At 31.3% G+C, this 12,157-nt stretch overlaps 1 protein-coding gene across 1 annotated transcript; it reads right to left on the bottom strand.

Moving 5' to 3' along the window:
* Positions 1-6,665: 6,665 nt before the first annotated feature.
* LOC142614990 (squamosa promoter-binding-like protein 8) lies at positions 6,666-9,412 on the bottom strand. The gene is made up of 4 exons (XM_075787635.1): positions 9,007-9,412; positions 8,192-8,925; positions 7,395-7,552; positions 6,666-7,053 (listed from the first exon to the last, which is right to left on the bottom strand). Exons 2-4 carry the CDS (start codon positions 8,911-8,913, stop codon positions 6,902-6,904), a joined length of 1,032 nt encoding a protein of 343 aa, XP_075643750.1. The 5' UTR covers positions 8,914-8,925; positions 9,007-9,412; the 3' UTR covers positions 6,666-6,901.
* Positions 9,413-12,157: the final 2,745 nt, after the last annotated feature.

Genomic DNA, 12,157 nt, shown 5'->3' on the forward strand with positions numbered 1-12,157 from the left:
TATACTTGGCCCCCCTCTCATAGGCAATTTACAAGCTGACCCATGAAACAAAAATGAAAAAAATTATCAAATCATCCCTTGTCTAGTTGTCCCAAGAATATCAAGAAAAACATTTAGCTAAACATTTGGACAATTTACAAATCCGGACAACAAGGGAAATCTACAAAACAATTCACATATTCAGATAATAATAACAAATTCTTTGGACATGGTCTAAGTTTAAAAAAAATATAACAAATCAATTATAAATCCTAGCAAAACAAATCACAAAAACCCAAGAACCACAATCCAATTTTTACCTTTAATTTGAGAGCTTTTTGGATCTCTCAAGTAACTCCGTCCCATAGTTATAGAGATAATTTCTTTGCTACTAATCACTCCATCCACACACCAATTAGTGTCACTAGCAACTTGGATCAATTAGTGTCTTTAACTCAATCCTTGAAATTTTTTTATTTTTTTAAAGATCTATTGCTCACTTGAATCAGTTGGTGTCTTTTAAAAATTTACTTTAACGATGGATTATTAGCATTAATTTATTCTTGATTATAATATCTATTATTGATTTTAAAAAAAATACAAAAAATGAATAAAAAATGAATACTAATAATGCATCGTTGTCAACCTTTAGTATTAATATTCTAACTTTTTAAAATTCTTGAACAAAAAACTTTGGCCCCCCTAAATTTGAATTCTGGTTCCGTTCCTGATTCGGGGGTAAAAGTGCAATTGCAGCATTGGATTTGATTCAAATTAGGATTGAAATCATTTAAAGAACTTGAAACAATGCATGGTCTTTTAAATGGAAGTAGTGACTAATTTTTAGGTACTCCCGGAACACGGAGAATAGTACTCCCTCCTCTCACATTCATGGTGGGGTCCGCTCATTAAATTCATGGTGGAGTCCATTATGAATGTAAGAGGAGGGAGCACCATTTCACTATACTCCGAGACTACTACCTAAGAATTTTTCGGAAGTAGTAACCAATTTTTTCCACTTCACATCAAATCAATCAGCTCGAAATTGCTTCCATATTAGGCCACATGTTATTGCATGATTGACGGCTTTAATTTCATTACATTTTCATTCTAATTCTTTTCACTTAAGGCCTTCCCATTTGTGCTTCCAACATTTTTATAATTTCTCAAATTGTTGCTTTGTTTGGCATTTCTTCTAAGTATAACAATATTCAGCAAACTTGTACTTGTTTTTTTTTTTTTTTTTTTGGGTATGAAGAGGAGATAACATAATATTAGGAGAAATTAAGTTTATTACAATTTAGCTCAGCTTTATCAAATGCCAGCAAATTCTCCACCACATGCATTGGTTCATTAAAAGATACAAAAATCATAGTTAGAACGTGTTCCAAACTTTGTGTTTGAATAACGGGAAAAAAACTAGTTAAATATGTACTTATATCCTACAAGGATTAATCAAATTACTTATATGATACAGAATTAGTAAATGCATCCATAATACACGCTTATCTTATCCAATTCGCATAATTCCAAATATCACATTAAGTCTTGATTGTAACTATAAAAACTTTATCCTTCAACTAAAAAAGAAATCTATTGAAACCAATAATCTAGTCAAGGAAAATGACCAAAAATCACAAGCTGATCAAGTTGATTCCACCTTTATTAATAAAGTTCTTAGTATATGAAGTAAAATTTAAGGGTTTTACTTTTCCTTTAATTTCATTGCCTTGTATAGGGGGACATGACATTTGAAGTGAAAGGTAGAAGATAGTGACCTTTCTCCAAACTTTTCTAATAATTGATAACGATGGGATTGTACACTGGGTCACTCATGATTTCAGTGTCCATGAAATATATGTACCCCAAGGGAGATTAATTGCATAGTACCATTAAAAAAATAAAAGAAGAAGAAATATTCTTATGATCTGAAGTTGAGAACACAGGGACAAGAGTACTCGTGACTATGATCAATAGACAATAGATCAAGAACCCAGATGCCAAATGGCTGCAAAAGTAAGTCATGTTTAGGTGAAGCCCCAGCTAATTAATGAACCCATAAATGGATTGGGCCACTGAACACCGCAGTTCTTTTTTTGATAAATCCGTTTTTATTTATTTATTTATTTATATATAATTGTGTTAAAAGTTACTATTTTTGGGTTTTTATCACTGTGAATAACTAGCTGATAAATCAGTAAGTTACTTATTTAGAAAGTCTTGGATGTATTAATTAATTTTTCTATACTATTCTATGGCCTTGAATTTCTGTGGGGTTTAAACTTTTCAATAAAAAAAAAAAAAAAATATCTGTTGTTGTTGATAATTTGATAGTTGGGAAATGAGCAATTTAGACCTTGAATGTTAACGGAAACACTACCAATCAATTGAGCTACAAATTTTTTGGTAACCTTTTACATTTCTTAGATTGAGGATTGAGCAAGTAGTTTCCCATCATATGAGGGTTTTTTTTTTTTTTTTTGTTAATGAATTTTCCCTGCCAAGCTCTGGAAATGCACAAACTTTAACCTTACAGCAAGTTATCTTCGTTGTACCTTACAACAAGTTATCTTCGTTGTTGAAAGGAAAAGAGAATATGTGAGAGAGAAAAGAACATAAAGCATTAAACGGTTAAATATTTATTATTACAAATATTTTATTACCAATTTATATTATATCCATTGAACAATATTTATAGAAAAATAACATTATTCTAACCATGAATTAATCATAAAATTAAGGTAATGGTTGGAACTATGCAAAGAATTAGGATTATGATTCGTAAATTTTGAACATAATAATAATATAACAGGTATGGACGTTGAACCCATTAAAAGAGCTAGCTCCTAGGCTAAACCATTTAGGTCACTGCCTAAGGCCTTCCATTAGAAAAATGTCTCAAAATTTTGTTACAATAATTAACTTTATTGAGAAACTTATAATTAAAAAAATATATAGATGGTCTATGTGCTCTCTCTCTCCCACAACAATAAGGTCCTCAAAATTTTGCTTTAATAAAAATCCAATCCAATTAAAATTTTCAACTGTTTATACAAAAAAGAAATTATTGTAATCGTGCTAAATTATCATTGACTATAAATTTTCCATAATGAGTTGAGACTTCAAATTTTGTAAGCAAGTCCCCCGTATAGTAGAATGTTAATATTAGTTACCCAATCTCCTATATGGTCATACATCAAAAAATAATTTCTCTCAACATCTAAATCAAATTGAAAATTTGATTTTACTTTTTCTTCCCCATGTATTAATTGCTTTGCCCGATGTAAATTAAAAATTCTGCTTTTTTCCCCCTTCTTTTTATATAAATTTTACTCCTACAACATGATATTTTTTTGTTTACATAAAATGAATTTTGGTTTGGTTATTATTAATTGATCGACCTATGTGTTAAATATGTATTTGTTCGAGAAGATTGAGATTGTTCGGTGATTCTATTATCACATGAAGTTGCAATAGGGAATTCGATGAAATATATTTTATTACCCTAGACTTTAAAGTTTATTTATTCTTGTCATATTATAATTTTTTATTGTAGATAGTACTTCTTTTAATTGCAGATGTTTTTTAATTACTAAAAAAATCAATATGAGTATAGAAAATTTAAGAAAAAAAAAGAGATAATTAAGAATAGAAGAATTAGTTGAATCTCAAATGGGACCGGTTAATAACTCTATTGTTAGGAATATAATATTCTAATATAAATTTATATCAAATCTCACAAATTAATGAGAGATTGATCCAAAATAGTTGGAAGATAATTAAATAATACAATGAAATATAAATAATAAATATTATCATAATGATGTCCAAACATGTAATATAACAATTATGATGATATAAACATACTAACTAAATTCTTTTCCAAATGCATGTATTGTTTACAAAATTTTATTAACAAATTTTTGAAATTGTTTGTGAGAAAAGTAGTTTTTTTCAAAATTAAAAATTCTATGTAATATTAATTATGTCGCAAGAAAATTAAGTGGATTAGTGTTACGATCAATTGAAAGTAGATGTTAGTAACACCTAGATACAAAAAATTTAATAAACAATTTTACATCTCAAAAGGTAAGAAAAAAATGATATTACTTTTTTTTTTCAAAAATATTTTAATAAATATAGAAAATGCTCCATTTAAAATTGTTGTCTTAATCCTCAAACTGTATTGGGCTAGCTCGGATATTTAGTATCCACGAAATAAATCCAAACCTTTTTTTAAGCTTAGGATGTGCTTTGTGTTATCGAGCTAATAGTCATTAGGACTCCATATCCCCACAAAAAAAGTATAACTTTAATTTGATATTAAAGAGGAAATAATAGGATTTGAATTCGGGCAACATGTGCATCTTGTAAGCTCTTATTTGGATGGAAGGAAATGAGAGAAAGGGAAGGAGAGATGAAAGAGTTAGTCAACTTTTTTTTTGTTCACTTCCTTGAATTAAAGTCCCTAAATATTAATAGGGTAAACTAGGATTTTTGTTTGTTTTTGTTTTTTGAGAAAAAGGGTAAACTACAAGTTGGTTGTGTTATTTAAAACGTTGAATTACAAAGCACGAAACACAATGATTCCAAAGTTTCTAGTTTGTAGTTGTTGAGAACCAAACAAAGCTTAGAGAGCTACTTCATTCCTTCAAAGCAAAAAACGATAAATAAATCAACAGTATGAAAGTGAAGAAGATATGGTCCACAATAAATTTCCTCGAAGGTGCTAGGAGGCTTCCTGATGAGAAAATTAAGGAACCTAAAAAGTCACTACAATACTTGATTTTTTTGTGAACTTCACAGTTCACTAGTTGACATAAAGTCATCAATAATATAAAAACGATGTAAGAATAAAACAAACATAAGATCTCATTCTTCAGCTCTATGATTATCAATTGGTACAAAAGACTGAAACTGTATTCCTTTTATCTTATAATATAATATGACATTTTGGGTCGGACTCATCCATATTTTAGATTTTTCAAAAAGTTAAAAGGGCAAGGATTTTTGCATGCATGGCTTTTCTGCTTTAAGATTATATATTTATGAATATGAATATTCTAACCATTATTAGCACAACAAGTAAGCAATACTTGAAATCCAATTATATATCATGCACTCTCATCATCATCATCATCATCATAAAGTAAAATGTTTTTGCAAATGCCTTTATTGATGTTGCAATATTGTTACTCTAGCTATTGGTCTTCATCAAGTGTAATTCAATAATTGTGTCACAACAGCAACAGTTGCAAAGACTTGCACAAAGTTATCAAATCATATTGCTTTTCCTTTTTGTTAAGAAGGAGAGTTTTAACTCATTAACACACTTGGATAGTAAGTTCAATAGATTTGAATAATGTGCCGTACGAGTATATATGAAAATTACATTTTAGTAGGTTAGTAGCAAATCTTCTTGTCAAATCAAATGTCCTTAGTTGATTCTCTTTGGTTATAGGTGAGATTTTCTTTTTACTTTTTGCTGTGTACAATTTCTTAGTACTATTGTACTATAGTTAATTTTCAACAAATAAACGTCTAACATAAAAAACAAATACAAACACACTACATATTGACTCACCAAGCTTTCCACTTATTTCTATACAACCATGAAATTACAACACAAGAACTTAATATATATACTTCATTTTTGGCACCCTGTAACTTTAATCTAGATGCATTGTCTGTATATATAGAAAGTATAAATTCCAAATTAATCTCATCCATTCATTTCTTTCTCAAAATTATCTAGCAAAAGCACACCCAAAAAAAAAAGCTTTATATCTACATAAAATGTATTTTTGTGGTCAATCACGTGCATTTTTTAAGTCAATGAATCACACATATATCACTTACAGCTCTAAGAAAAGCACACCTCGTGCTCCAATTCATACACAACTTTATGCAAAGAAATATTGGTCACATTTCAATAATCAAATCAATCAGCCATTGCAATAAACAGCTTTTGTTGAAGGTAGAGCCCACCTTGATGGACCCCATTGAAGATCTTTACATTTCTCCTAACAAGAAAATATATAGCCACACAGAAATAGACACAGACACAGATTCAACCTAGTGGGTTGGTTAAACATTTGGTTTCAAAGTGCATATTTCAGGTTTGATTAAGTGTATTCTTTAGTTCGAGTCTAGATAGCTGCTTAGTTGAAAACTTTGAGGATCCCTTATGGGAAAAAAAGAAAAAGAAAATAGACACAGATTCCGATAATACGAGAGAGAGAGAGATTAAGATTTATGATTTATGCATGGCCAAGAATTTGATTCCTGTTTATTAAATAACTTTTGCTTATAAGTACAGTACACAGCCTCCACATAGGAGACAGCTTGACGGCTTGACCACCACTTTCCCTTAATATTCCCAGGAAAATATTTTCCGTGCTACGTGGTCAATTTCACTCTTTCTTTTTTTACATGATCACTGCATTTTCCCGGAAAATTCCAGTACCAGACAAAATTGAATAATGCAATGCCTTAAATGAATGTACACCTGTACACCCGTGCCTGTCACAACTCTACCTGCAAACCAATCAGACACTATTGTGGGAAAAATTCCAATTTGTGGCCTAATAACTCTGACGATTCCCCTCAGAATTATTAACCTTCCTAGCTTGCTTTTGCAGTAAAAAATATAATAAAATAAAATAAAATAAAATTTAAACAACATAAATTCCAAATTCTTGGTACATGAAAAAGATATATTAGATGCTCCGTACGTACCCATGTTACAAACACCAATTAATTTAGACTAAAGTACCGAAATTTAAGGAAAAAAATAATAACAAAAAAAAGGAATATTAAATAAACAAGATGATGTTCCCTAATGTTATTTTACTAAATATTCCTCCATTATATTTCTACAACAAGAGCCCGCTAATTTTGCATTTGACGATGATGATGATTTTTACCCACTTGAGAAAAAAAGTGAGCTTGACGAGGCTGATGAAGCTGTTGCCTGATAAGGTCGTTGCCTGAAGCAATCCAACGACATTCGTGGCGGTGAGACTGCTACGGTCACCGACGATGATGAGGGAGCTCCAGAGTCAGGCGGGGACCCTAATAAAATTCAAGAAATTAAAACCAAATCCCATGAGCCAAAAGTCCCTTTTTTTCTTCTTTTTTAGGCTCTACTTAATTAATTAGTATCTAATTAATAGTAATATGAAAAATAACAATCATATATAATATAGAAATATTGCATAATAATTAGTGCCGTCTCTAACTTCTTGTTATGGTATTAACAAGTGATCTCCAAATTAAATTATCTTTCTTAGCGTTTTTAATAAAAAAGTATTTTAAGAAAAAATAATAATAGTAATGAGCTCTAATTCAAATGACATTTTTTTTTTTACGAAAAAGAGTACATAATTTTAATGATAAATTTGAAAATGACTTACTTGTGAGATTACCCATTGATGAATTCTGGGCATTGTCGGGTTGAGACTTCTGATTTTCTTGATTAGGTTGTTGAGTTTTTCGCCTGCGACGATTGTGGTCGGCCAGTCTCTTTCGGCAGCTACGTTTTCCATTATCAAACTCCGAAAGAAGATGGAACCTGTGTGAAAAAAAATTTACAAAAAAAAAAATCAAGGTTAAACTTAAACCAAATAATTTGCATTCAATAAACTTTAATAATGCAGTTATTTATTAACTGTTTTGGTTAGTTATACGATTGTAGTACAACCAAATTAGTACAACATAAGAATCAAAAATTAAAATAGGCGTACGTAAATGGAAACTGCTTTAAAAAAATTTGCGGAAATTCGTGGACGCAAATGCCCTCGGGATTTCCACATGTACGGAAGCTCCAATCATTAGATTCAGCTCACGATTATTACATCTTCCAGGGGCATGTACGTCTTTTGCAAATGTGCCTCAAAACCACCATGTTTAGCAATTGAGCAGAGACAGAACAACATGATGTTTCCGTTTCAGTCATTTCGAATTAGAAAACGGGAAAATGACGAAAATGCCCTCGGGATTACCACTCTGTACGTTTATGCAATCATTGGATCAGAGCAACAATCCACAGGGGCAGTTTCGTCCTTAAAAAAAAAAAACATTATCATCGTAATCTCGTGCATTAAGATTGTAATTGTAATAAAAACTTATAAAACCTCGTAGTAGTAGTAGGTAATGGTATAGTGTAATGTTAAAACAGGGGGGGAGGGTATTTCCGTAAATATGAAACAACCTGCTACACTGCTGGCAGAATCGCTGAGTCAACCCGGCGGCGAGTACGGTGGAGGCTTTGGAGTGAAACTCACAGACCTTGTGGCGGCGGTGGTAGTGTTTGGCATGAGTGAGATCGGCATTGCACCCTTCAGCTTGACACCTAGGGGAGTTGCCCGAACCGGGTTCGTTGGCCGGTCTAGCGCGGCGGTAGAGCCGGTTCACGAACTCGTCCTCGGCGGAAGAGAAATAGGTCCGGCCGCCGAGGTTGAGGCCAATTCTGGACACGAAGTCCACTGGGGGACGAGACGAGGCGTCCTCGCTCTTCGGGACTACGAGGTACCCGGCGGCGCCGCTCCCCACGGCGGCGCCGGGTAAGGGGTCGAGGGAGAGTAGCTGGGGAGCTTGCTGGTTGTAAGCAGCAGCAGCAGCAGACGCGCTTGAGTAAGCGCGTGGATCGTACAGTGAGTGGAATTGCGAGTGGGTTTGGGTTTGGGTTTGGTGCGGGTTGAAATTCGCGTGCGCGTGAGAGAAACCGGTATTAGTTGCTGTGGTTTGATGATGATGTTGATGATGATGAAGGTTGAAACCAGTGTGGTCGTGAAAAGGTTGTTGTTGCTGATGATGATGTTGTTGTTGGGTGTAGTGGTCGAAGATTTGGCGGGTATGGTCGGAATCCGGGCCGGGTTCTTCTTCGCCCGTTAACATCATTGTACTCGGGTTGCTCCATTCGTAGTCCAGCATTTTTTTTTTGACCTGCATATACAGACTTTGTGAGTGAAAATGAAAAACAAAAAGAGAGAGAGAGAGAGATAATGGTGTAATAATAAAACTAACCAAAAGGGAGTGAAGAAGTGGGATCAAAATCAAAGCTTTCTTCTTCTTCTTCTTTTTTTTAAAACCCTAATGAGTTTGAGTGTGTCTCTGCTGAAAACTATAATGGCGTGGACATGAAGTTCTTTCTTCTTTCTTTTTTTGCTTTGTGTAAAGCTCGCTACACACTCTCTAAAAGCCGACCCTTTTGGGCATTCTGGCTATTTCTTTGCTCTCTAGGTGAGTTAGTACTAGCAAAGTAGCAAGTCCAAAGTATAGGGGTTGTGGGGGACTGAGTTTATGAGGCGGCTTGTGCAGAGGCACACAGAGAGAGAGAGAGAGAGAGAGAGAGAGAAGTGTTTGATTGGAGGTATTGTAGTGAGAGGAATTTCAATTTACTGAGTTACCCAAGTGATAGTAACATAATTGCGAGGAAAGCCACTGCAATGAAATTCTGTGTAAATAGTTGGAAGTAGTAGATAATAATAGTGTGTGTGTGTGTAGGGTACGGGCCTACAGATATATATAATACTACAGACTCATTCTTTTGTTTTCTTTTTATATTTTCTCTTTCTTTCCAGTTCAGTCCAACTAGTTAGGAAGGAGACTAGCCAGTTTGAAGTGTGTGTATGCGCTTGGTTGCTACTTTGTGCTACTTGCAAAGCAAGTACTCACAGATTGTAATGCCACGCGGTGTGTTATTAATGCTCGGTCCCACCATCTGTTTTGCCTTTGTCTAATTCAACAGTTTTCGCAGAAGATCATCGTGCCTTTTTTTATGACTTTTTTTTTCCTTTTTTTTATTATTATTTTTTGAAAGGTTATAAGTAAGATATTTTTATATTACAGTTATCTCAATTGATAAATTCTTTTATGGTTAAATAAGTTTATATGAAAAATTAATTGATATTTTAATTTAATAATAAGAGTTATTATCAAGAATGGATGTTGCATGAAAATTTTAATTAGCATGTTGTTATTGGTATGTTTATGATATTTCACAATAAATTTTAAATAATATATTGTTATTGACTTTTTTAGTGTGAAAAAAATAATTTTAATAATAAATTTAAATTAGAACTAATAATAACTTATTATTTATAATTTGTAGTAAATATAATATTTATTTCATCTTTTTAGGTTAAATCTTAGTATATATATTTATAAATACTCTATAAATTGTATTTTAAAAATATGATTTAAGTTAAATATAATGGGATATGATTTCACCATTTTAACTTAAATTAAATTTTGAAAAACATTAATTTCAACCGACATGAAATACATGGGTTTGGAACAATCATTACACTCAACTTTTGATTTCTCTGCTCCCAAAAGATAAACAAGTAAAATTAATCCAAAAAAAAAAAAAAAAGTAAACAACTTACTTTTCTCATTACCTTTTGCACTATTACTTTCTGTTTTCTTTTTAAATTGTGGGTTGGGGGGGGGGGTGGGTGGGGTATTTTATAATTTTTCGTTTTAATTTTTTAATAAAGACCATCTTTCAATTAAATAAGAAAAAAAAGAAAAGAAAATAAAATTGACCTGAAAAGATATTAGAGTGAAACTAGACCAATAGTTAAGTTAATAATCCTCTTTAGTTTTCTGTTAAATATAAATTTCATTATAAAACCTTTTTATTTTGTGTTGTTTATTCAATTTAAAACTATTGCAAATACATTAAAATCACTTCAAACTTATCAGAAGTTATGTAGCTTAATTGGTATCTCATAGTGTTTCTAATTAAAACATCTAAGATTCAAATCTCAACTATCAAATTATAAAAAATAATCACTTCAACCCAATTTAAAAACACTTCAAACATATTTAAAATTACTTTTAATTAACCCATTTGAAACTAATCCAAATTTTTTTACTAAATTTCATCATTAACTCAAACATGAACTTAAATGAAAATTTTACCATGTTTTAATATTATATGGTATTTTTTCAATAGAAATTCATAACAGCTAAGTTCGAGAACTTATTTAAAAACCTAGTAAACATTAGCAAATGCATTGTATCACAATAACTTAGTATAAAAAAAAATTTATAAATAGATTAACATATTAGCATATTTTTTTTTCCCCTTGTAAGTTGTAAAGGTAAAAAAATATAAGAATGAGCAATTTGCGTACTAGCTCTACTAAATGATATTCTTGCAAGGTTTATTAAAGAGTCCCTAAAAAAGATGTAAGAACAATTACCAATAATATTAAATTTAGATATGAACATTTGTTTGTTTTTTGTTTTTCTTTTAATGAAGATAGGAATGTTTCATATGTATCAAATTAATGTAGTTCTTTTCAAATATGCCCATGTGTATACAGGAACAAAGTTTTTTTCCAAAATAGTTTGGAGAGAAAATTTTCAAACTCCTCATATATCTTTATATTGAGTGTGAATTTTGAAAGTTTAACCGTTAGATTGCATGTTCTTATTATATCCTTCATGCATACTAAATTTCAAGAAGATCAACGATCTATCGCTATGTTATCAAATAAAAGTTAAAATTTCAAGCTTTTATAATCTCAAATTATGTATAAAAAAAATAAGCTTATTGATCGAATAGTAAATAATATTTTATTTGAAGGAAATTTGATATGCATGTTAAGAATATAAAGAACATGAAATTTAACGGTTAAATTTTCAAAATTCATACCCAAAAAAGAGTTATATGAGAAGTTTGAAAAATTTCTTTCCAAATTAGTTAGTTTGGAGAGAAACTTTGTTCGTGTATACAGCGGGCCACAAGTGAGTTTAATTATTAAACTTGCACATTTTTTTTTTCCTTATTATGCTTTTGTAACTACAGTTTTCTCTTCTTATAAATTATTGATGCATATTTGATTTAATATTCTTTAGAGATGTACATTAATCGTACATAATTGTTTTTGAGTTCAAGGGATACCCAGTGGTTAGAGCAGCTCTTGTGATGGCTAGGCATTGGGTTTGAACCCATCAACCCCTCCCCTTATTTATCTAGCCAAAAAAGAAAAAAAGATGCAAATAATTTTTTTTTGGGTTTGGTATACTTCCAGTACGTTTTTAACTGAACATCTCTTATTATTTTAAATATACAATAGCAATTGGTAGTGAGTTTTAATCTCCACAATTTATTTAGTTAGCGGGTGATGTGGTAGTTTCTCAATAAAATAAAAAGAGATTCCAG

Source organism: Castanea sativa, chromosome 11, assembly GCF_040712315.1.
Source record: "Castanea sativa cultivar Marrone di Chiusa Pesio chromosome 11, ASM4071231v1".
Taxonomy (NCBI): domain Eukaryota; kingdom Viridiplantae; phylum Streptophyta; class Magnoliopsida; order Fagales; family Fagaceae; genus Castanea; species Castanea sativa.

Bases quoted from the DNA above. Each gene is read 5' to 3' on its own strand.
- LOC142614990 (XM_075787635.1), bottom strand. From the start codon at position 8,913: ATGCTGGACTACGAATGGAGCAACCCGAGTACAATGATGTTAACGGGC. The intron at 7,553-8,191 runs GTTGTTTCATAT...TTTTTCACACAG, and splicing joins TTCTGCCAGCAGTGTAGCAG to GTTCCATCTTCTTTCGGAGT. The intron at 7,054-7,394 runs GTAAGTCATTTT...GAATTTTATTAG, and splicing joins ATCAATGGGTAATCTCACAA to GGTCCCCGCCTGACTCTGGA.